This window comes from Mirounga angustirostris, unplaced genomic scaffold, assembly GCF_029215605.1.
Source record: "Mirounga angustirostris isolate CCGP_5_RB_7025 unplaced genomic scaffold, mMirAng1.0.hap1 SCAF_10, whole genome shotgun sequence".
Lineage (NCBI taxonomy): Eukaryota > Metazoa > Chordata > Mammalia > Carnivora > Phocidae > Mirounga > Mirounga angustirostris.
The window spans coordinates 43,163,315-43,190,557 of record NW_026991718.1 but is presented as its reverse complement, the minus strand read 5'-3'; the positions used below and the strand labels follow the sequence as shown (position 1 = coordinate 43,190,557).

General features: G+C 38.0%; 1 protein-coding gene across 6 annotated transcripts in view; it reads left to right on the top strand.

Moving 5' to 3' along the window:
- CTNNA2 (catenin alpha 2) overlaps positions 1-27,243 on the top strand; it is a 969,847-nt gene that overhangs the window by 860,318 nt on the left and 82,286 nt on the right. For all 6 annotated transcript variants that reach the window (XM_064573571.1, XM_064573572.1, XM_064573570.1 and 3 more), the window contains 2 exons: positions 776-976; positions 20,676-20,827. In XM_064573571.1, the coding sequence (XP_064429641.1) occupies positions 776-976; positions 20,676-20,827 (353 nt within the window). The remainder of the gene's footprint in view (positions 1-775; positions 977-20,675; positions 20,828-27,243) is intronic.

Sequence of the window (27,243 nt, the reverse complement as noted above, 5' to 3'; positions counted from 1 at the left end):
AAAAATGATTAGGTGGTATTGGTCATTTTAGAGTTTCTCTTAAATGTCTCCTTAATAAAAACATGATCAAACGAGCATGCACCCCGAGCTTGATTCTGGTCATGTTTGGAAATGTTTCTGCCTGATCAGGTTGGCTTCATGTTCACTGCCACAACCACTTTTTATTTTATTTTTTTAAGATTGATTTACTTATTTAGGAGAGAAAGAGTGAGAGTGTGGTTGTGTGTGTGGGGGGGGAGGGTAGGAGCAGAGGGAGAGGGACAAGCAGACTCCCTGCTGAGCAGGGAGCCTGAAGCAGGGCTGGATCCCAGAACGATCACGACCTGAGCTGAAACCAAGAGTCAGATGCTTAACTGACTGAGCCACCCAGACACTCCTGCCACATCCACTCTTAAAATGCAATAAATCTCAAATATTAAAGGGATGCTCAAAGTATGGTGTTGAAAGTATGGTCCCCAAACCCACGGCATTAACATCACCTGGGAACCAGGTAGAGATGTAATTTCTTGGGCCCACCCCAGACCTACTGAGTCAGAAACTCTAGTAGGAGTGATACCTTGGCATTCTGTATGATGCTATGAGCCCTCTGGCTGGTGCTCAAGTTTGAGAACTGCTACTATAATTATAAAATACATTCTTTAAATGTTATTTCAGTATTGTATGTATTGAGATGTGCAAGGTGATGGCTCATGAAGTTGATGAATCTCTCTTAGGTTGCTTATTAAGTGTGTGAGTGGTATAAAATCATATAAATATGTATGTGTTTCCTCTGCAGAGAATCACATCTTGGAGGATGTGAACAAGTGTGTGATAGCCCTGCAAGAAGGGGACGTGGACACCCTGGACCGGACCGCAGGGGCCATCAGGGGCCGGGCAGCTCGAGTGATACACATCATTAATGCTGAGATGGAGAATTATGAAGCTGGTGTTTATACTGAGAAGGTTCTGGAAGCTACAAAATTGCTCTCTGAGACAGGTAAACATGGATATTAGATTCAACCAAAATGTCAATGCCATGATTAATTTCCATATTTGGATTAATCTTTTTCATTGTCTTTTATAGGCCTCTGTGCTTCTAAATTACACCTGATCATAACAGAGATACTCTTGATTTCTTGAGTTTGAATTTGAATAACTTTAGCAGAATAACAACTTTATTGCTTTGCATGTACATATTACTTTATAGTTTTCCCCTATAATCTCCCTTGATTCTCACAAGGGCCTTATGAAGTAGGCAGATTTTTATTATCTGCAACTATGCATGTGAAAGTGGAGGTTTAAATGACTCAAGAGACTGGAAAAAGGTCACAAGTGTAGAAAACAGTGGAGATGTGATGGGGACTTGGAATCTTGAACTAGAAACCATTTCTCCATCTATTTCTTGAGAAGATAGGACCTCGAGGAAGGAGAAAGCATAAAGGCTGTAGGTAGTATCTGGATATGAAATGCTCACAGAAAGGGGGTGGTTGCTGCCAACAAAGGGTCAGAGTTTGAATATGTGCCTTGCTCCTCTAGGAAAGCCTTCCATGCCCTCTTCCAGAACACGTGCTGTCCACTAGGGGATCACTGCTGTGCTAAGACTGGGTTACACATCGGAGCCTGTCATAGCTCTCTGGTGCATTGGGGTGGAGAAAAAAAAGGCTTACTTTCACTAAGTTAGCAGAACAGCCCATCCCTTTGAAAAGTTGTGTCGAAGACTGACCTGTTTTTAGTAGTTTTTACTCTTGACTAGTGTCACTGGGCTTCAGACCCTTTCTCATGTCCCTAATACTGTGTGTGTGTGTGTGTGTGTGTGTATTGGGTGGGAAACAGTGGTTAGAAAGTTCAGGGAAGGAAAGAACACAAAGGGATAGAAAAAGAGAATTTAAGTTTACTTTGGATGGGGTTGTGGATAGGAAATGAACTGAGTCCTATGTAGGCACACAAGGACCTCTCAAACTTCAATGTGGGCCTTTCCTGGTCTGTAGATGGACTGTGGAACCTATTAGGATTTAAAAAAACAAATGTGTTTCTGAAAGGTCACATAAAGCAGTGTTCCAAGTTCTACATGAAACAACATGTTAGTTGAAATAGGTTTCCTTCTACAGGGAAAAGGTTATTTACAAAGACTTCTGTAGATGTTTGTTAGTCTGAAATAGCAAGGAAAAACAGCAATAAACATGGACCTTGGTTGTTCTCTTTGAAATATAAGCAGAAAGGGAATAGGGTAACATCACATCATAAAGAGCACATCTAAGGATTGTTGCTCTTGAGAATCATCACAGACTTAGAATTAGAAATAATACCAGTAATGATAATAAGATATATCTACATTTTAATTAGTTGAAATTTAGCACTCTTTTCTTTCAAATAGGCTTGTCTTTTGCATTCAGTAAAGCAGCACAAAGCAAGTGCTACAGTTTCTTCCCTCACTTGGAAGAATTAGAAACCGGCATTTTACTCTCCAGTATAAGGACTTCTTTTTTTTTCTTAGAGGACCTCCTCACATTTCTGTGGCTCTCAGTTTCTGGCCCTTTAGCTGTAATCTGTTACAAAGTCTCAGCTTTACATGGGGTATTGACCACTCCCTTGGGTCTGACACTGGGGAAAGAGTAGCAGAGAAGGGTGGAAGGTATGAAGACAGGACTTTCAACGCATGCCTGCTCATGACTGGGTGGAATGCTCATTGTAATAGTTGAAAGACACAGAGCATATTGCCAATTTACATGTGACTTTGTGCACACCAAGAACCCAGGCATTGTTTAAGAGACATTCTGGAGTTGTTTTCTCATTGTATTTTGGGCTGCTTTAATGAACAGAAGGTACAGTGCCCATTAGGTCAAAATCTGCTTAAAGGCAAGGGCAACGTGCTTAGTTGGTTGAACTATTTTTACCTAATTTCACTCAAACTCTTGAAATGTAAATAATTTTCTGGTTGATTTTCTTTCTTTCTTTCTTAAACAACAAAATCAATGAAATATGAAACAGAGCAATCCATCCAGGATTGTTGTTGCTCATCAAGATTTTTCTCTTAGTTGTTCACTGTAGAGCTTTTAAAACTCTCATTTCAACCCTTCCTTGCAGTGATTGAATACTCTGGGGACTTAACTAAAGATACCTTTGAGATTCTGATGTTCACATACAGTTCTTAATTGAACAGGGAAGATGGACAAGGCTCTTTAAATTTTTCAAGAACTATTGATGATAACTAGGAAAATAATCAGGTAGAAGAGATTGAAATAGTTTCTACACAACTGTAATTGAACATACAGGAATACGTGTCAAGGAAAAGTAGATGTTGTTGGGCTCAGAACTAGAATATACAATGGATATACATTCTTTTGCTTCTTTCTTCAGTTTTCTCTCTCCTAAACCGAAACAATACTGCTTCTTAGGAGTAACTAGAGAGGTTGTCAAAGAAATGAAAGCAAAAGCTTGAGCTGTTAACTCACCCATGCTAATGAGAATTGTTAGGACTGTACTAGACACTTGGAGTTGGAGGGAGCAGTTCTGCGATTGTGGTTGTGCAGTTTTGTTCAGTTAGTCTTTTTGTCACTGTCTGGCTGTGCTCTGGAGACCTATGTCCTCAATATAAAAACTGCTATGCATATCATTAATACCCAGATTTCTACCTTTGGGCTAATGCTTTGTTTGATTTTTTTTTTTTTTAATGAGAGCCACATTGTTCACTTTTTTTTATATGAGCTTATTAAACTTTGTCCTGAGAGTACATTTTATTTTGGGGATAGAACACAGGGGTAGTGGGCAAGGGGGGAGAAGGTACCAAAAGGAAGGATGAAGAAAAAGAAGAGGAGTCCAGAATACGGAAGACAAAATATCATGTTTTCTTCTGCCTGCCACCACCTACCAGATTCTACCCAGTTTTATGTCTGAATTGTTATATCCCAGACCTTAAGGCAGAAGTTCTCAATCTCTGTACCACTGACTTTTTAGTTGAGGTAATTATTTCTTGAGGGAGGGGAGCTGTCCTGTGCATTATAGGATACCTAGCACTGCTGGCCTCTACCCACTAGATGCTTAGAGGACCTCTTTTCTTCCCCGTTCCAAGTTGTGACCATAAAAGTCATAAAAGACCATAAAAGTATCTTTAGATATTGCCAGATATCCTTGAAGGGTGGGCAAAATAACCTCCATTCAGAATAGCTGCTCTAAGGGGAAGAAATATCCCCAAATAGCGACAAGTTTAAACAAGGCAAAATGGATCTTATGTACCATGACCATAAAATAAAAGAAGTGAAGGGGGTGGGGTAAGAGAAGAATTACATATATATTACAGAGAAGAATCTAAAAAAGGGCTGAACATTCCAAGTCTTGACTAGACCAGACTTTGCTGCTGAAGGGGTTTGCAAACATAGGCCAGCCCCCATTTAGACATGGAAATGTTGCCAGGGACAGCCTCTGCAGAAGGACTCCCATTTTACCACCTGGCTGCCTTCTCTGAGTGGCTAGAAATTGAAAGGGATCCAAAGAGTGACATAACAGTCTGTAGTTGATTCTCCATGAATTACTTTCTCAGTAAAGACAGTGTTTTGTTGAAGAGTGCTTTTTGTGTTTTTATGAATGCTGAATTAAATTTGTGAAAATAATTTTGTGGATTATTAGTATGCTAAAATCCTAGGGCAACATTATATAAAAATTTACCTCTTTTTTTTTTATCAAACTATCTAGGGTGATGAAAACACAAACCTGATCTACATCAGACCCATTAAATACTTACATAGTATATTTGATGGGCTTTTCAGTAAAACCTGAATTATAACAAATTGCCAACAGCATGCACAGTTGACTAGACCCATCTTCAGAGATCTCATTTACAAAATCAGATTGCTCCAGGAGATTGAGGGGGGTGGAAGTACATTCAGTCATAGCATATTTAGATGTATAAAGAGTAGCTCATCTTCACCAAATGGATGATATTGAAATGTCATTTTTATAAATTTGATATCTGATACAAGTTTGTGGCAATGTGAATGTGGTTGGGTTGAGAGATCTTTGAGATTCTGCTGGCAATTCCCTCTTCAGAGGGCACAGATAAAAAGAGGTGAAAAAAAGGAAATAGAAAAAAAAAAGTATTTTAAATGAGAACTCCATGTTAGTGGGTACTCCATATGTGGAGATTAAAATTCCAGTATTTTGGAGAACATGTCCAAACAGATGGTATAGTTTTTCTTTCTTGCTTGCTTGCTTTCTTTCTCTCTCTCTTTTTTTTTAATTAAGACTATTTTTTAGAGCAGTTTAATGTTCATAGCAAAACTGAGGGCAAAGTACAGAGATTTCCCATGTACCCCTTGACCCCACACATGCATAGGCTCCCCTGTGATCAAAATGCCCTTCAGAGTAGTACATTTGTTACAATTAAAGAGGCTGCACTGACCCATCATAATGGCCCAACGTCCATAGCTTACAGTAATGTTCACTCATGTTATACTTTTTGTGGGCTTAGACTAATGTATAATGACCTGTATCCATCATTACGGTATCATACAGCATATTTTCACTGCCCTAAAAGTTACCTGTACTTCACCTATTTATCCCTCCCCCCCCCACCCCTCACCCCTGGTTCCACTGATCTTTTTACTGCTTCCACAGTATTGTCATTTCCAGAATGTCATGTAGTTGGAATCATATAGTATATTGCCTTCTTAGATTACTTCCTTCACTAAGTAGAGATGGTATAATTTTTACTCCTATGCTTTTGTAAAGTTTTCATAAGAACAAAGGGGAACTTTTTATACCATTTCTATATATTTTGCCTAGAAAATGTAAGAGGATCAGCAAACAAAGTATCAAAATTGGAAATAGTAATGAGCGGTAAAGCTGTGTCAGTACAATGTAGTTGAACAAATCCAGATTAGGAATCAGAAGAACTTCATTCTTTGACTTCTGGCAACTAACTATAACTTTAAACTAGTCAATGCCTCTGGGCCACAGCTTCTCCTATGTGGCCTGATGTTTTGTTGTCTGAGGTTGGTCAATATCATTGATTTTGGAATAAATGTATCACTGTTTCCTGGCTTTCTGGTGACTGCACCTAACATGGACAGTTGTTGCCCATGAATCCTCTGTTTGAACACTCTGCTTTATCCAGACAGGCGTGGTTATTATTTTCCAGGCAAAACACATCCATGCTGCCTCCACTGTCCTTCCTGTGTCCTTCCTGTCCCATTTCTTTTTTTTTTTTTTAATTAACATATAATGTATTATTTGTTTCAGGGGTATAGGTCTGCAATTCATCAGTCTTACACAATACTCACCACAACACATACCATCCCCAGTGTCCATCACCCAGCCACCCCATGCCCCCACCCCCTCCCCTCTAACAACCCTCAGTTTATTTCCTAAGATTAAGAGTCTTATGGTTTGTCTCCCTCTCTGGTTTCATCTTGTTTCATTTTTTCCTCTCTTCCCCTATGATCCTCTGCCTTGTTTCTTAAATTCCACATATCAGTGAGATCATATGATAGTCTTTCTCTGATTGACTTATTTCACTTAACATAGTACCCTCTAGTTCCATCCACGTTGTTACAAATGGCAAGATATTTTTTTTGATGGCTGTGTAATATTCCATTGCGTGTGTGTGTATGTGTATATATACATATATACATATATATACACATATATATGTGTGTGTATATATATATATATATATATATATATATATATATATCACATCTTCTTTATCCATTCATCTGTCGATGGACATCTGTGTTCTTTCCATAGTTTGGCTATTGTGGACATTGCTGCTATAAAGTTTGTGGTGCAGGTGCCCCTTCAGATCACTACATTTGTATCTTTGGGGTAAATGCCCAGTAGTGCAATTGCTGGGTCATAGGGTAGCTCTCTTTTCAACTTTTTGAGGAACTTCCATACTGTTTTACATTGCACCCCAAACCATAAGATACCCAGGAATAAATCTAAACAAAGAGGCAAAGGATCTGTACTCAGAAAACTATAAAATACTCATGAAAGAAATTGAGGAAGACATAAAGAAATAGAAAAACGTTCCATGCTCATGGATTGGAAGAACAAATATTGTTAAAATGTCTATGCTACCTAGAGCAATCTACACATTCAGTGCAATCCCTATCAAAATACCATCAACTTTTTTTCACAGAACTGGAACAAATAATCTAAAATTTGTATGGAACCAGAAAAGACCCCGAATAGCCAAAGGAATGTTGAGAAAGAAAACGAAAGCTGGTGACATCACAATTCTGGACTTCAAGCTCTATTACAAAGCTGTCATTATCAAGACAGTATGGTACTGGCACAAAAACAGACACATAGATCAACGGAACAGAATAGAGAGCCCAGAAATGGACCCTCAACTCTATGGTCAACTAATCTTTGACAAAGCAGGAAAGAATGTCCAATGGAAAAAAGACAGTCTCTTCAACAAATGGTGTTGGGAAAATTGGACAGCCACATGCAGAAGAATGAAACTGGACCATTTCCTTACATCACACACAAAAATAGACTCAAAATGGATGAAAGACCTAAATGTGAGAAAGGAATCCATCAAAATCCTAGAGGATAACACAGGCAGCAACCTCTTTGACCTCGGCTGCAACAACTTCTTGCTAGACACATCTCCCAAGGCAAGGGCAAAATGAACTATTGGGACTTCATCAAGATAAAAAGCTTTTGCACAGCAAAATAAACAGTCAGCAAAACCAAAAGACAATCGACAAAAGGGGAGAAGATATTTGCAAATGACATATCAGATAAAGGGCTAGTATGCAAAATCTATGAAGAACTTTTATCAAACTCAACACCCAATGAACAAATAATCCAATCAAGAAATAGGCAGGAGACATGAACAGACATTTCTGCAAAGACGACAACCACATGGCCAACAGACACATGAAAAAGTGCTCAACATCACTCAGCATCAGGGAAATGCAAATCAAAACTATGATGTTCTCCATTTCTTCCTCCCCCTCTGTGTATTGACCTTATACTTTAAGACATGGCTCATTCTCAGTTGAAGACAACAGGGAACATTATCAGTCTTTTGATGTTTAGTGTGTCATCTTCGTTGTCTGCCTCAGTGGTCCACAACTAGGTTGTCCGTTCCTGGAGGCAAGTGTTTCTATAACTACCTAGGATCTAGAGCAGTGTTACCACACAATTAGCACTTAATATACATGCATTGATAAAATGAATATAAAGAGTTAGGACATTACATTTCATTAATTTTCAGTGGAGAATAAGCCCAGTAGCAGCCACTGGCTTTCAGCTTAAGATTCTACAACAAAGAGAAACTTCCTCCACCACCACCCCCTACTTTGTATATAGCAAAAGAGAGCAATCTGTTTGGCCATTTTCAGGGTACGCTTACTCTACTTGGACTGATTACTGTATTTAGTGGGATTAGGTTTTATGATTGGATAGGTCTGGGTGACCTGCCTATCCCAGTGATTGGGTTGTGGAGGGTGTAGACAGAGGTAAGATCAACATCAGAAGGAGGTAGTAGGGACAGCTTCTTGGGAAGATAAAATATTAGATATTATGGGTAGGAAAGGCCATTACAGTCTAAGGCACTTCTCCATGACTGACTTTGAAATTAGATTATGAAAGTAATGAATTTCAACAGAAGCTATAATGACCAAGATTGTTCACCCTAGACATCCTAATATATTTTAAATGCATTTTAATATAACCCTGACTATTGGTATAAAGTATCTTATTTCTCTCTGAAAGGTCAAAATGATTAGGATATTCAGGAAATATCTTACTTATTTGGTGGTTGTGGTATCCATGGTGGTGGGAAATCAGAAGTAGAGGAAGAATGAGAAGGAAATCTCATCTACTTAGTAGTCCTTCAATAGGCAATGTGTAGTTTGTCTTAGTGCCTTTTCTGTATGATTGAAACCTCCGTACTTTAGATATTTTAGGGATCTGGCTGATGTGTTTTATTATCTATGTTTACTTTATCCTGAAAGAAAATGCAAAGCTTCTGGCTGAGAGGACAAACTTACTACTCACCATGCCAGTTTCCCATGCCTCATTGTCCCTCTTAAGGCAGTGTGATGAGGGCAGGTGAATTCCATGCCCACAAAGGAGGTCCATGCGACAGGAGAGGAACCACGAAATTATGCATCTGGGAGCTCATCTAGGAATTGGTGTTCCGCAGCCTTTTTCCCCTCCCGAGAGGAGAAGAGAAGCCTTTGCTCTTTAATGTTAATAAACTCCCTCTAGGAAGGGTCTCCTACTTGTTATAAGCCTTTGAGATATAAATGAATGTTGCCTGGTTTTATTCCCCTTTGAAATGTAAACACACATTTCTGGGGAGATAAACGCGTAAATCTCTCCTGGTTCCTTCACTATTTTAGGACTGCTACCGAGTCATGCTTTAAACCAGGTTACCAGTGATTTTAGCTCAGAAAACCCTGGCTAAACAGAAACATGAAAATCTCTACCCCACATTGGCTTGTTCATAAGTACTGTGTTCTGCTAGAATTCAGACGTGTCCAGCACTCTTAGCATGAGGGGCTGAAGAGCCATAGGAGAGGATACAATTTGAGAAAGTAAGAGATACAATTTTAGGCTGGTGATAAACCTCTGATGTGGAAGTGGAAATGGGATAGGGTGGATATAGAAAGGCCAACGATTACACATTCATGTGCCATAAGTTAGGAGAAACATACTGGAACAAATAGCACTTTTCTAGTGCTTGTTTGTCAGAGTAAAACCAAGAGGAAGGCTATTCATTTAATTCTGTATGATTCACATTATGGATGTAGAATCCTAGAGACTGCAAACAGCGTGGTACTTCTTTGTCACTTGAAGAGCATTAGGGGCATCCATGGTGGGAGCAGTGGGATGGCAGAAGGGCCTGCGTATTTTGTCCAGCAGGGCTAGTGTTGGTGTCCATAGGACTTGGTGGCCAGGATATATTTATTGTGCACAACTGAGGCAGTAGTAAGTTCCCTTTACCCAGATTCTCTGCCGCATCAATAATAGTTGTTTGAATCCTACAGAAGAGGAATATGCTGACAGTCACTTGTTTGGGAGCACATGTGATATATCACTGGAATATCCCAGAAATAGTTTGATTTGGAAAAATGGGAAGCTTTGCTTGTGGCTGGACGACCTGAAATACAAAAGGACATAAGAACCAAAGTTCTGTTTATTCTTGTCAAAGTGACTCTGAAATAATCTTCCCACCTGGTTTGTCTTTCTGTATTTTACCTAGTCTCTAGCACTAGCTGGATTCTTCCTTCTCAGTGAATTCCTCTCTCTCTAACCACACCAGCCAATCCCACCTCTCTGTGCTCTCATTACTCATATTATCTGTGTCACTTTTTAGGCACCTACCACTTACTGCCCTGGTTGCAAACTCTGTTTCCCCATTTGTCTCTTAATGTAACTATCTGCCCTCTGTCTGCCTTTCTATCTAGATAAATGTAGGTGTGTATTGCTTCCGAATTAAATTTTAACCCCTTGAGAACTGAGACCACCTCTTCATTTCCTCCAGGCTGATAAGAGTTGAAGCTGTAAAATGTTTTTTTTTTTTTTAAACATAAATGAAAAATATAATTAACACTGTATAATATCTTATTTGGGGGTTGTGCCCTTTTTAAAACTTACATGCCTAATGATCAAGGTCAGAATCTTAGCAATTATAACATCTTAATCCTTTAAATCTCACTGATGCCAAATTTAACTGTAGTTATCAAGTTTGGTTTCCACAAACACTATAAGCTCAATAAAGCATCGTGCTCAATTCTTTATTCATTCCTTAAGTTTCAGAATTAAATGTGCCATCCTTTCCTTTTAACTTATAAACCATTTGTAATTATTTTTGAAATGCTTATTTTAAAATATAAGAACTTTCCAAGCAAGCATTTTCTTTCCCTAGGGAAAGAAAGCTCTTGTCTAGACAAGAGCAGATGGATGCTCCCTGATTCTCTTAGGGTAGTTATCATGAATGAATTTTAGAGGGTTTTTTTTTTTCCCTCCTTCTTCTAGGCAGTCCTTTTTCATCTTTCATCAAACAATTCAGCTCATGGGTTATGTATGGCCTTCTGGAACTTGAATTTGATTTTGATGTTTGAAATGTACATTATAATTTTCCAAACATGAATTTATGAAAATGGCAGCCTTTAGAAACTCCCACAGAGGGAACAGATGACTGACTCTGACGAAAGAAAGTCCAGGAATACACACAGAATAGAGGGGGAAAAAAAGAATACACATGGAATGGAAGAATTAGGACTAGCTAGGATGATGCTGATGGTTGCTGGAGAGTAGGAACAGCTGACAAATAGTCACCAGGGAATAAGGAGCAGATTAAACTGGGCTTCTTTTGTCTTTGCCCCTAGTTTCCAGTGCTCAACATCTTCTAACTTGATTATGAGTTATCAAGATAAAGCATGGTGAAAGCTAGTAAGTGTATCACTGGTCTGGACAAGGTAAGATTTAAATTTAGGGAGTATTTAAATATTATTGCTACTACCCCCTCTACAGCATTTCTAAAGGCATTGAAGGATACTTCGCTCAAAATTTAAATTCAGTTAATCAACTAAATAAAATAGTGGCATAAGTTTGAGATAGAAGGAGAATACTTTCACAAGAATATTAGATTAAGTTGGAGGTTTTTGGGGGGAAAAATGAGGTAGGGAAGCTGGTTTTGATTTTTTTCCAGTTACGAGCTTTTTGATTAAGTCTCATAACTTATTTAAAGACTCCCTTTCCTCATAGATCTGATGAGGACATAATGGATACAATGTTTAACACTGGCCTTCTTGGATAAAATGGAAAATTCTAGGAGTGAGTATATCAAATCTTGCCCTGAGGGCAGATTTCAAAGGAAATTCACTATTTTTTTTAAAGATTTTATTTATTTATTTGAGACAGAGAGAATGAGAGACAGAGAGCATGAGAGGGAGGAGGATCAGAGGGAGAAGCAGACTCCCCGCCGAGCAGGGAGCCCGATGCGGGACTCGATCCTGGGACTCCAGGATCATGACCTGAGCCGAAGGCAGTCGCTTAACCAACTGAGCCACCCAGGCGCCCAGGAAATTCACTATTAAGAATGTAAAACCATCAGAAAGGTGATGGGGTCCTGCCAAGGAGAGAGAAGGGCATAGAAGTGGGGAAACTAAGTTTTCAAGACAAGTGGTACAAACTTCCCAATTAGAGATTTTAGCACTGATTTGAGTATTCTCAGTTTATTTTGCTCTCACAAAGCCACTTTTTGGTGATGAGTTATGTAGTTGCATGTCTGTCCAAAGGAGACTGGATGATTCTGCCTGCTTATAAACAAAGAAAAAGGTGTGTGGATTAGTAGATACAGAGGCTCATAGTGTGAAGATGATAACTATAAGAGCCATTTACTGTGCATCTTATGTGCCAGGTATGATGGTATCTTGCATATATTCACTTTTTTTGTGCCTTGACGGCAAGATCATACTTGTTTTGTCACTTTATTCCCAATGGATAAGTACTGCCTATGTTTATATATAAAACTGTATACAAAATTTGTTGAGTGTATTATTTTTAAACCTTATATAAAACCTGAAGGGCAGCTATCATCCTTGTTTTACACTTGAGTAAACTGAGGCTCAAATTGATTAACTGGTGAAAAATTGAATATCAAGGTTCATGTATGCATCTTCTTGGACCCAATAAATATCCAGAAGCCTAGACCAAGCATAGGTGCTGCAAATGAACATAAATTTAATATGTCCTGTTATCTATTTTTGCTGATATTTCTACTTCTGGCATAGCACACTTATTAGTTAGCTGTGTAACAAATCACCCCAAGGCTTAATGGATTAACATTATAAACATTTTACTGTCTCATAATTTCCATGGGCCAGGAGGCTGGGTACAGTTTAGCCATGTACCATTGCCTCCAGATCTCTAATAAGGATGCAGTCATCTTAAGGAACAATTGGTGAAAGAGCCATCTCTAAACTCACTCATGTGGTTGTTGGAAAGCCTCAGTTCCTCATTTGTTGTTGGACTTAGGGCCTCAATTCCTTACTGGCTGTTGACCAGAGAGGCCTCTCTCTGTTACTTGCCATAGAGACTTTTCCATAGATGAACTGTCTATCATCAGAGTGAGCAAGTGAGAGAGCAAGAAAAGGCAAGCAAAATGAGAAGTCAGCATCTTCTTGTAACCTAATCTCAGAAATGACATCCCATCCTCCTTGCTATATTTTACTGGTTAGGAGCAAGTCGCTAGTCTCAGCTCATGTTCAAAGTGAGAGGATCACACAGTGGCATAAATACCAGGAGAAGAGGGATCATTGGGGCCCATCTCAGAGACTATCACACCTACATATTTGCAAATGCATCAAGATGGGATGGACTATATGGGTGATGACTAGTATAATTAGGATAGAACATTAGGACATGTGGACAGATCCCACAACATAGACTTAATAGTGACTTATTTAACTTCTGGCACAGTGTACCTATTTGCTTATACAGTGGCTTCCAGGACACAAAAGATCCACTGAATCAAGATAGAGCTATGCAATATGTGGCCAGGAGGGTCATGAGAATAGTGGAGCTAAATAGTGGGGAAAGGAAGGCCAAGACTGGCTCAAGGTGATTGGTGAAGGGATTTGGAGCAGAGGACAGATCTGAGAAACTGTACAGAGAAACAAGATGAAGCTAGTATATAATTCGAAGATAACAGTGTGCCATGTCAAAGAGAAGAAACAAGTAATTACCTCTCTAGGGAAAATTCCATTTGACTTAGGTTCTGATATTCAGACATTAATCTCAGAATCTGAAAGAAGCTATGTTGCCAGAAGTGACTAAAGTCATAATCAGATTAGTGAGAGGATACAAAATCAGGGTCAGAAGTGGAAGGTCTGGATAATGCAGGAAATCCTAGCCAAGTGCTTCAGCAAGATTCTGGCCTTTCTTGTATCTTGAAGGAAAGCATCTATGTCTAGTGGGAGTATATGCTTCTGTAAATACTTACAGAAATGAAATAGCCATTATTCATGAGGTAGACTTACAGATCCATTTGATTAGCAAGCAGCTCAAAAAAAGATTCTAAGTTCAGAATTTTGAAAGATCCCTGTTTAGATGGGGAGAACCTAGAACGCCTCTAATAATTAATGATCATGATATTCTTTACTAAAACTACCGAACTGGTATAAAACGATGGCTGGCTTCTTTGGTTTGTCCTTCATTATTTTTGAGTGGTGCCAAAGCTACAAAAGTGTCAGCTTCAGTTTGCATTGGACCCTCCTTCTACACTGAGTATGACTTGGAGCTTCAGACTCTGATGGTTTCCTCACTAAATGATTATACTTCATGAATGTGCTGAACTGACAAGGTACACCCAGAGCCTTTTAAATGCCAATCAGTCTTTCCTTTGGGCAAATTTGTGCCCCCAGTGGTTTGGATCTACTCTCCTATATACTCTTTTCTCCTCTTACTTAACATCTAATTGGGGGCCACTTGAATAAAATCCCTTAGGAGTCTCTGATAGAAACCATTTTGGGGAAAGAATGCATTACCTATAGAAAGCACATGAAACAGTACTCTCTTGCTATAAGGGAATATTATTCCCTCAGAGGCTCCCCAAAATAATACCTTCTGTCTCCAGTTATTCTGATAATGTCTAATTCTCTAACTCCAACTGTTAAAATGGAGGCGTAATAACTGTTTGTGATTGGTGGGACAGTGGGGGAGTATAATGTATTCCTCCACTGGAGTTGGCCACAATTCCATCCCACTTTTGATATTTTATTCTCTTTCTAGATTTTTTCAAATATTTTCATTCTTACTTTTTATTTTATATTAACACTTATTAGACTGGTTCTTTCTCTAAAGCAGAAGGTCCTTGTCCATTTTCTCTTCTCTTTCCTTGGTATTGAAGTTTGTGCAAAGAACACACTCGCAAGAGTGTGTTGGTTGACTGCACCACCACAATTGAGAGATCCATATGCATGCAGATATCCTAGTTTGGCCCTGGTGAACTAGTCAAGGATACAATAGTGAATCTTTCTCCTTGCTCAGTGGTGATGCTCCTACTCAAGCAGTCCTGGAAGGCTTCTGTGTTCAGGTTTCTGAAAGGTCCCTAGTGATCAAACCTAGAATGCCCACTATTAACTTGGTTAATGACTCATGAAACTATTTAATAAAATTATTGAACTAATATGAAATGATGGGCAGAAAGAGACTTAGTAATTGAAATATGGTACTGCTCATCTGGTCCCTGCAATAGTGAATGACAAGGGAGTTCTTTTCTACATTCCATTCTTTCATTTCTCATCCTTCTCCCACTTGGATAGATTAGCTGTGCCAGAAGCATGATAAGGGCCTAAGATGTAAAGAAGAAGGAAGAGCTGGTCTCTTTCTAAAAGTGACTCCTAATGTAAAACAGTTGACATACAGAAATGTCAAACAATTTTAATATATTGTACTAAGTACTATAACAGTACATACATAATTAGGATGCTATAAAATTATAGAGAACTGACAACTTTGTGAATTAAGGAAGGTTTAACAATAGCAGTTAATTCTAAATGAGATACCAGAGATTGAGGAGGAATTCACCTGGGCCAAAGAAAAAGAGGTATATTTAAGTATAAGAATAAATTAATCATGAACATGTTGGTATGACATGGCATGTTTCCATGTCACCTTTGAAGACATTAAATAAGTCAGTCTAATTGGAACATTTAAATATATGTAGGAGTAGGTGGAGAGGCATAGATAAAAATGATAGGCAGGTGTCTGATGTTTGTGTTTATATCTTGTAAAGATTTTAGAGTCCCTCTATATTAAAGGGAATCATTGGAGTGTTTAAAGTTAGATGTGGACCTTTTAGGTGTTTACTTAGGGGCAGTGGAGTTGGTTGGCCATTCATTTCCACTACCTCTAGTTAACCTCAGATTTTGCTCTTACGGTTGTCAGCAGGCCTATTTGCATCTTTAGTGAGACTTCTTGTTCGTTTTACTGATTCACCCTGTGTTCTGAAATGTCACTTCTAATGTCTCTCTGGAGGATTAAGTCTAGATCTTCCTCACCTCTGTTTTAGGATCTCAGTAGGCACTAGAATGAGGCGACCTTGATTTTTATATGCATGCTGAACTCTGATTTCATTACTCTTGGAATGTCATCATTCTGTGGCCTAGTGTGCACTCTGCATACAAAAGTAAAACAAGAACTTACAAGTTTATTTCCAAATTTGGTCACCCTTTCAGGATATAAGCTATTAAGAGCAATTCAGTATTTCTGATAAATAACAGTAAAGTGGTGTCTACATTTTGGGATGTAATTCAGAAACTAGAAAGAAACTTCTATTTATATAATCCTATATCAAAAACTCTGTTAATATATAATGTGTGTATCACAAAGGCAATGCTGTATTCTGTCCTAATTAGTGGGAAGCAGAAGCAGCATCATATTTGAAGTATATGAATAAATATATTTTTTCAGACTTTTTCTATCTCAGTATTACTTTTGGGATATTTAATTTCTCAGACATTACCAGAGGCGTTAGAAGAATTCATAGCTTAATATCTTAGGTTCTGTCAAGATGGATCATTGTTCTATGAACTTTTTTCTGTCTTATCACTTTAGAAAACAAAACAGTATAAAACTAAAACAAGAAAGAGTGCAGCAGCATGGAGAGCAAAGGTATATTGGTTAAAGAGTGGTAGCAGTTGACCAAGCCATAAATAAATGAGTATTGAATGTGCTTAAGAGCAGAGCACAGAGAAAGATTTTCTTGAGGGTCAGACCCAGAAAAACACTGACTTGAGGTAAGAGAAATGAATGTCTTCTCAGTTAAAGTAAATAAAACTGAATTAGTTCAAGTTGTGGGTTTTATCAGGTTGATGAATCTAATAAGATCATTGGAATATTAAGGATAAATTTAACTCTGAGCCCCCATTTGTAAAGTGAGGATTCTGTACCTCCTCTCCCACCATTTTTTCTCCCTTAGAAGGTTGATGTTATGTTCTGTTCCAATCTTTTTATTAAAGAACTTTGTTTTTTCTGCCTCTTCTGATAATGCCACATCCACAACAGTGTTGTTCACACCAACATGCCACCCCTTCAGTCTTCCTAGAGAGATCCTATACTCCATGTTGGAGCAAACAGAATGCTTTTCTCCAAACTTGGGGTTTCAGAGCAGTCCTAGGCATGTTTCGGGCCCCAGAGCACCCCTTATGAAAGTGGTCCCTTTTTAGGTTTTAGCTCTCCTCTCTCTCCCTTGGGCACAGAATCAAACCTGGAGGCTGGTGAAGAAAGATAACATGTCACCTCCTGCTTTTTCCTCCTCCTTAGCTCTTCTTCAGAACAATCTTGCACAAACAGAACAAAGCCACACAACAACACTGATGATCACCCTTTTATATTCCATTGAAGTTCTTTATGAAAATAGAGGTGTGTGCCCAAGAGCCAGGGTCCAGTGGGTGGGTACTACCTAACTGAACCTTTTTTTAAAGATTGATTGATTGATTGATTGATTGATTTGAGAGAGAAATGGGGGGGGAGGGGGAAGAGGAAGAGAATCCCAAGCAGACTCCCCACTGAGCGTGGAACCTGAAGGGGGGCTTGATCTCACAACCCTGAGATCATGACCTGAGCCGAAATCAAGAGTGGGATGCTCAACCAACTGAGCCTCCCAGGCACCCCTACCTAACTCAACTCTGCAGTGGGCAGTTATTAATTAAGGTTGAATATTAGGCATTTGATCACAGTCACAATTTCTGAGGGACTTAAATAATACTGTTGATCAAAATGGTTTCTTTTACATTCTGGTCCAAGAGCTAGAACTTTATTTTTTCAGAGCCTTATTCTGTAAAAAGTACAGTCTTGAGGATAATGTGTTGATCTTTTTAAAATATTTGAATTATGAGAAGATTCAAAGCAAAAAGGAACAGAGACTAATATAAGTGAGACCCTGCTTCTACCCTGAGGTGTAACAAATATTAACATTTTGCAATATCTGATTCACATTACTGTTTTCTTAAGAATTAAGATATACTTGAAGCCTCCTTAAGACCTCTGCCTCATCCCATGTCCCTCCGTCCCCCTCAAAGGCAACCACTGTACTTAAGGTGGTGTACATTTTCAGAACATGTGTAGTAAAATGTATATATGTTTAAATTATGCACAGTACTCTTTTATGAATTTTTAAATTTCTCACAAATGATATCTCTTTTCAGTTTGCTTTTCCTGGTCAACACTTTGACCTTAGAACTTACTCACTTGACTACATTGGCTGTCTCCTGAGTTACATCCCGAAGTCCATTTTGTTCCATCCTGATGTACTGCCCATGAACCTGGAGTGAACAGCTTCCTGTGTCTCCCCAGCATCCCACTTAGTGGACTCAACAGTCCTGGGATAGTGCCAGTTGGAAGGGATGCCTTAAAGCTGTTACTTTTATTCCTAGATTTAATATAACTCTTATTAACTCTTGGAATATTCAACCTATTAAGAAACAACTATAACCATAGAGACAAAAAGATGTTCCTATGACTCCAATGTACTCAGCCCTCCTAATCAGTGCCTCTTTAGAAGTCAATATTTGGCTCTACTGTAGAAAATGTCTCAGCTCACTGGTTGGGACTGGAAGGCTTCACTTAGATTTTGTCAAAGTGTTTACCAGAATGATGTGTGTCCATTTGACTCCCACCTACAGTAGAAGGGTTCCCTTCTTTCCCCATGCTCAGTAAGATCGGTGTTATTAAGCTTTAGTTTATTTGCCCATTCCAAGAGGTATGAAATGATCTCTCATTGTTTACACTGTAAGTTTTCCAATTATTAGTGAAGTGTCATGTATTTATCAATAATATGGGATTTAGTATTTTGTGAATTGCCTGTTCTAATCCTTGGTCTATTTTTCTATATTTTGCCAATTCATTTGTAGGTGTAGTTATTTTATGTACATGTAGAACTAATTTTCAGTGAAATGATACGGAAAAAACTTCAGGCAGTTAACTGCTACTGATGGTACCATACAAATCTGTAAAATTGTTGATGGTCATGATGGCACTTAGACATCAAATAGAATGAAATTAATATTCAGAATTTTCAGTTTAGGAAGGGAAGGGAATTTGTAATTTCATTTAAGAAAGATACTCATGGGAAAATACCAAATACATGTAACAATATTTTCATGCCCAGGGAGGTCAATTTCAATGATCTAGATTATTTAGTCATGTAAAACAGTTTATTCCCAACACAAATGGATAGCTGGAATGGCCTTAGTTTAATGTGGTAGTTTTTAGAAGTATATTTTTGTTTGATTTTTACAGCAGTACAACTCAATGTCCACCAAATTCCTTTTATGTAAAAGTATTTCAAAGGCACAAATGAAAAATTCAAATGGTATAGAGAACCAGTCCTAGTAATTCACTCACAGAAGGAAATTCACCCCATGCATGCTTTGGTTTTGATCATTTCTATTGAAAGAACGTTTTCCTGTAACCCTCCTCTTTTTTTTTTTTTTAATATACTTTTAAACGCTGGACTTTTCCTAGTAGAAATACATTTTTCTAGGAAGGTTTTATCTTGAATACCTTGACCCTAGAAAGTAAAGTAATTTAGCAGAGTTTCTCTCACTAGGGATTAAAATGGATGTTAAAGTATCCACAGAGGATGAAAATGAGTAAAAAGATGAATCAGGCATGAAGGTTCAGAAATGGAAAATGGATGAATGATGTTTCTATTTTATTGTCCTTGTAAATAAAATGAATTGTGCTTTTGGCTTTCATTTGCCATATGAATTGATTGTTACAAGATAAAACCTGAGAAAATTGAATTATAATTTTCAAGAATCAGTGAATCAGCAGCATTTTTTAAGTAGCCAGTGGAAGTATTCCAGACATTCCACTGAATTTACTTTCCGCAAACCTCCACTATGTATGTAGGTGTCTTAATGTTTAAAGAAAGAGGTGCTAACATTTTAGGAATTTATATATGTATCTTCTTTCACATCAAAATGGTCCTGGTAAAATGAAACAAAACTGAATTCAGCTTTGAGCCTACTGGTCTCTAACCCTAGGCTTAGTGCTGGAGTGCCCTGGGATTGCCTCTCCTCTCTTGTAAGGTCCTTCTGCGAGCCTCCCTCCACTGCCATCCCCCTACCTCCAATCTCAAGTTCTATTTCAACAAAAAATGGAATACGTTGGATCACTTCATTCACCTGTTACTATGAAGTCCTACAGGTTAAAATCTATTGCTCATCACCTATGACTTCAGCATATGATATTAGTTAAATATTTATCAAGCTTTTTGAGGGCCAAATACCATCCAATAAATGTGTATGCATTATTTCATTGAAACTTAAGATTTTATGGATTTCTTTTATAGACAAAGAAGCAGGTTTAGAAGGAGTTAAGAAAACTTGGCTAAGGTTTCATAGCTAGTAACTAGCATAAATGAAATTCAACTCAGGTTATAATAACACAAAATATGTACGCATATACACTATACCACACAATCCTGAGCAGGTTTCAAAACTTGCCGTTGCATAACATCACCACTCGTGGAGTAATGGTTTACTTCCTCTGCTGAAAGTAAGTGGTAGACCACTGAATCGGGTCCACCCCAAACTGGAAAGGTAGGCACACAGCTCCACTGAGCTGTTGGAATACATGGAGCATACCACCTTGCCCAAGGGCTGGAACAGGGAGCATGAGAGAAAGTTCACCTAATACATTGTTTCTCACTTTGTTTAATGCAGTGATGCCACGCTTTGCCGAGCAAGTAGAGGTTGCTATTGAAGCCCTGAGTGCCAACGTCCCTCAACCATTTGAAGAGAATGAGTTCATTGATGCCTCTCGCCTAGTGTATGATGGTGTTCGAGACATCAGAAAAGCTGTGCTGATGATCAGGGTATGTAAGGCCTCTCTAGGTTGGAGCTGATCAGAACTTCTGGTGTGGACTCCAAAGAATTTACTTTTGTTGTTTTAATTACTTAGTTTAATTTGTTAAGCTGTTTGGCTCCTCATTTAGTCAGACAAGGGGGACCGTTTAGTCAGACAAAAGGGACAAGTGATCCCAACAAGCCTAGATTCACACTGAATAACCTGAAGAGTGATACTCTGCCTATTTCTTGCATGCATTGTTGTCTAAATTTGATACTAACTTTCAGGGGCCCCTGCTATTATCCATGTGCTTCTCTGGCTAACATTTTCCCATCAGGGTCAAAAAGCCATGGGATGGAAAGAAAGGAAGAGAACCCAGCGTAGTAGTAGTAGTAGTAGTAGTAGTAGTAGTAGTAGTAGTAGTAGTAAAAATAATAATAATAATCTGATACACAGTCACATTATCTTTATAACAAATAATTACAATCTTATAAATAAGGCTGTATAACTTTGCAGCAAACCTCTTCCCATCACTCACCCTACTATCTTCCCATGTTCAGTCTTCTATTGTCAGCTGTGAGTCTTCCAAACGATTGTCCAAGTGATTATATAGAGACATATGCTAGAAAACATATAGTAGGTTTTAAAACTCAACATAAGTATCATTTACAACTTGCTTTGTTCACCCACAATGTACCTTCATTTATTTACATTAATACACATAGCTTCCCTAGTTCCATTTAACTGCTACATAATATTTCATTGTAAGATGAGATTTTGTTTTCTCCTTACCTTGCCAACAATTTGGCATGGTTTTCAAATAATTTTCTTACCCATAGATCTCTTTCTTAAAATAAACTTAAATATTCAAAAGCATAATTGATGACACAAATACATTTGTGGCTATTACAGCTGAAGCAGAGTTGGGGCTTCTGCAGTGACAGTCATAAGAACATGAGAACATGTTGTCTGATAGCAATATACTGTGAGCCACAATTGTAATTTCAAATTTTCTAGTAGACACATTGGGAAAAAAAAAAAAACAGTTGAAATTAATTTTAATAATATATCTAACTTAATCAAATGTATCCAAAATGTTACCATTTTTGACATGTGGCATTAGCTACATTTAAAGTTCTCAGTAATTCATTGTAGCTCATGTCTACCATATTGGATGAGATAGTACTGGAGTGCATCCCCACCTTCATCCTCTACAGTTGTCTCTGAGGCTGCTCAATAAAACCACAAGGTATCTGCTGACTGCATTCTGATAAACTTTCTCTCAGGGTGATCATTGAACATCTAAACTAATATACCCTCAAACACTGCAAGACAATAATAACCAAATAATATCTGTGGTATTTTGTTCTCTTTGGACAATATATAACTAGTACTTTGAGTATTTCATCTATGGCATTAATTCTCCTCTGAATCTTGTTATCTTTGAGGTCATTAAATTCATGAGTGATCCTCTTCAGCTGTGGTATCCAGAGTGCAACATGGTGCTTCCATGGTGATCTGAGCAGGTGGAGTAGAGTATCACCAGGAAGAGTCTCTATTCCCTCTTCGTTGGCATCCATGCTTCCCCTGAAACATTATCAAACGCCTTCACTTGGGAGCACAAAAAGCATCTTCGAATTTTCTTGTCTTTAAATTCAGCTTGATTGTTTTCTTGTTAAATATGTCTGTCTTTCATAATAATTTCATGATCAATTCAAAGTGTTCAGATCATTGTATAAGTTATATCAGACGATTCTCTTTATACTTAACAATGTGGCGTTCATAGTTGGAATTTGGAGGCTATCAGATGTATTTCCTGTTCTTCTAACTTGCCCATTTTAGATCTGTCAAACTCTTACCACCTTGCAAGACTTGACTGAAACCTTCAAATTTTCTCCATCAAAAATATTGACCATCTCCTTTAACTATGTATAACTGTTTCTGCTTATGATAGTATTTATTACATTATTCCCTTTTATGTCTATTACCTTCTTTAGACTGTGAAATTTTGGAAAGCAAAGGCTGTGTTTTTATTTTCCCTTCACCGTGGTGCATTGTCTGGCACAGTGGTTAATTGTGTGTGTGTGTGTGTGTGTGTGTGTGTGTGTGTGTGTGTGTGTGTGTGGTGGAGGAAACAGATACCCAGGGAGATAAAGAAGGTGACAGAAAAGGGATGAGAATTGGAGAAGAAGGAAAAGAGAGGTAGTCAGGCTTTTAAACCTGTAACAAATTAGATCATTTTTTCCCATTACATACTAACTTGTGAAATAGGTAATAGACCATGAGAGTTATGTTTTCAAAGCATTTGACACTAAATCCCACTATAATCCTCAAGACATATTCCCTCTTTTGCCATTTTTCTGCTTTGTTAGCCTTCACATTTTTGTGACAACCATTCATCTGGGGGGCTGGGGAAGTTTATAGCCATCATTCATTTATTCATTCATGAGCTGTAAAAAAACATAATTTTAGATAAAATGCCATATCTTTGTTGCATGAATTTCATTCCTACATCTCGACATTTCAAGTCATCTGATCAGATGGATTTCACACCATGTAAAACTTAAGAGAGAAATGTACAGTATGTACAAATTGATATTTTTAAAATCCTTCTCCATTCAGCACCCACATGGCTTCATTTTGTACTTAATATCTTGCTTTGCTTTTTGAGTATAATGATTAAGTCTACTTAAAGAAAAAAAAATCCATTGCACTATTTCTAGAGAAAGACAGTGAGACAAGTAGAACTGTTTCAGTCCCAGCAAACCTGGCCATGCCTCCTTCCCTCCAGAGTGTTGTTTATACTTTGTAAAAATAAGAAATCTTTTTCCCTGAAAAAATAAATGCAGAACAGACCCTGAAGGGTTAAGTTTTCCATCACCTTGCCTCGCAGTGATCAATACATATTTAATGTGATGTCGGTATCCAGGCACTCCAGGCAACCCTCTGAAGTAGACAGAACTATCTTTCCTGTATCCTAACCTCACCTTTCAGAACCCCACTTCTCCCTTGAACAGGTCTACTCTGCCCCTCTGCTGTGAGACTATTTCTTTTTGTTCGCTTCTTGCTGAGACTTGTCCTTGGTGATCTATCAGCTACGAAAGAATTTACAAATTACCCTAGCATAGTAATTTAAAAAGCGAACAGACCAATCTGGCACACCACCATACCGTTGATTCTCATTATTTGCAGTAGTTATATCCTATAACGTTGCTGTGAACATTGAGTTAGAGAATGCTGAAACACTGTTCCTAGGGGAACATCCTAGGTTCCTATGAGCCTCTGGTTACATTTTCATTCACTGATCAATATTTAGCTGTGTTTTATGCATGTTTTTGTTTGAAGACACATTATTTTGTATATATTGTTGACTCATTAACATTGAACTCACAGCTAACCTCACTATAACTCATTCCTGAAGGAAGCTCATCTAACACATGCCTTTTCTCGGTAAAGGCACATCACAACTTTCTTACACTTAGGACCACTAAACAGCACTTCAGCACTGCACTTGGAAGCCATTGTAAACAGAGAAATCACCAACAAAAGGCACAAAAATGCAAAATATGTGGCATTAAATGAATGCAAAAGATTACTTATTTGCAGTATAAGAGCTGAAACAAAAAGGCAGAACTTTGTGCTGTTGGACCTCAGCTGGGAAAACACACAGGTTAGGTGACTCACATTTTTTGCCATGTTGTACATATCTGTGAAAAACTACACAAGCATTGCTTTGGGGATTACAAAGAAGCTTTTGCTGCATAGACAAACTCACAAATAAGGTGTCTGCAAGTAATGAGGGCGAAGTGTACATTTAAGACACAGTTAGACATTTAATATTAGAAATTAAGATAACTGGGTAGGGTAGAAGGAGGTAATATCTTGGTGTTAGAATATCTATATTCAAAAAAACAAAAAACAAAACAAAACACAGTAGTTTCTTCTTGTAAGAACAACCCTGGAAAAAATCTATTATATCTATATTCTTTTATAATGTAATTGGAACCCATTAATTTGGTTGCACATGATACTTTTGAAAGCAGGTCGTGGAAAATAGTTAAGGCCTGATAAAAGTCTAAAGTTTAACTTCATAAGTCCCAAACTGTGCCTGAAAGGGCCCTTGGAGCATTGCAAGATGTTTTAAAATTTCAAGGGAAACATACAGATGTCTCTCAGATATTATGTGAAATAATAGCCAACAGGAGCTCACAGTTTAAACAGTAGGTTGGTATATTCCTTTTAATAACATCCTATATTTGTGAAGCTGGATTTTTGGTAGTTGCCATGATAAAAAGAAAGCTTTGGTTATATTCCGAGATTTGAGAAGTCATGCAGTGTGCAACAGGCACCAGGCACTAGGTTGTTAAGTTTAATCAACTTTATCCATTTTTGTTATCTAACTGCTTAATCAACACAACTGTTTGGTTTGTGGCTGTTTTGTTTGCTTTTTGTTTTGTTTTGTTTTGTTTTTAGCCAAGGGGCACCTTGAAAAAATTACTGAGGTTCAGTGAGAGTATTTGAAACAATAGAGTTTGGGAACCTATGGCTTAAATATTTTTTGTTTTCATCTCTCTGCTTCAGTTTCTGTATCTGCAAATGAGGACAGATATTGCCTTTGCTATAAAGCACTAGCCTAGACCTGGCATTTAGTAGGTTCCCAAGAAATATTTTTCTTTTCTCATCCTGCTGGGATGAAGTTTCTTATTACAATCAATTAATGAAATACAATTTGTTAAATAAATTAACAATATTATTAAAACTGCAGGGATTGGAGTTACTCATCAGAGCTAGGAGTTGAAAAGACTTTTATGACAAAACTGATTTTCCTATTACAGACTGCTATTATCCAATTAATTAACATGGTCCTGTAAGGTTCCCAGTTTTGTTTTCCTAACTCAAGTAATTAGAAATAATTTCATATGAATTTTCAGAAAAATTCAGTAATTTAGTCTTGGTCATTCATTTATTAAGTATTTGTTGAATGCTTACTAGATGCCCCACATGGTTGGAGGGGCCCTGAATGGAGAGGTAAACAAAATAGAAGTCCCTCTCTTCAAGAAATTTATATTCCTCTGATGGGAGACAGTTTTATGAAGGGTGGTCACTGACTGGATGGCATTTGAGAACAGACTTGGAGAAAGAGGAGGAAACAAGCCATAAAAATATTAGGAAAAATGTGTTCCAGGCAGGGGGAAATGTCAGGTGCAGTCTAAGGATCACACTGAATGAGATGGGAGCCCTTGATGTGTTCTAAGCTGACTTAGCTCATACAAGGATCATCACCCTGGCTCTGCTGGAGAGAGTAGAATGTATGGAGAAAAAATAGAAGTAAGGAGATCAATCAGGAGCCTTCCAGAATAATCCAGGATAGAGATGCCAGTGGCCAATCAGTCCTGACTGTGAGGGGATTTTCTTCTACATTGACTTTGGGAAAATGTAATTCCAGTGGTATAGCTTTCTGTTTGGAAAATCCTCCTTCTTGCATCACCCAAACTCCTGTTGCCTCTCCATGTCCTCATATTTCTACTCCCAGTTAAGCTCTCATACACATTTGAGCCTTTCTTTTAAATTGTCATTAATATATCTTTCATGTGTCCTGGTGAAACGACTCTAAATCCTACAGTCTTTTCTCATTTTCCTTCCCTCCAGAAACTGTTGTAGAGAAGACCGAGCATTTGATTGGGAGCCAGGCACGTAGATTGATCCTGTTCTGTAACTGACATGTGGTGTGACCCTGGACAAGCACATGATTTTCTTGAGCCTCTGTAATAGGCACGCACTAATCTCATAGAGGAGGAGATTTTAGAGGCCAAATACTTTAATTGTGCCATTTTACAAATAAAACCCACTTTTGCAATCTAACAGATAATAGACCCAGGGAACCAAGAGTAGATCCAACATAGTTTTTGATGGTTGTAAAAAGGACTTCCCTGGGGGCACAGAAAGGCAGAATTGAGGCTTGACCCCCCAGTTTCCAGCTTCCAATCCAGTGAATTATACATTTTGGTGATTCTTTTTACTCTATATAAACACTACCTAATGATACAAGTCTTATTATCTTTGGGCCCATTTGCAGACCTTCACTATTTTTCCATGTCTCCTTTAATGTATGGAGGTCCTTGGCCAACCAAAACCTAACACTGCTACTTGTTAAAATAATTAATTCAAAAAATAACAGCATGAGAAGTAGGCACATTTACATGCAATTAGCAAACTGCACATGCACAGAACTGTTTATATGGCTTGGATGGGTTTGCTGCATGATTAAGGCACAAGAAAGTATTTTAAGCTCATCCATTCGCCTGGTGTTACTTGTGATGGTCAAAAGCATAGGGTCTGGAACGGCCTCAACTTGCTAGGTGTAACACCCTGGAAAACTGACTTAACAACTCTGAGCCTATTTATACAACTGTAAAATGGACATTAAATTTTTTGGGAGGGGAG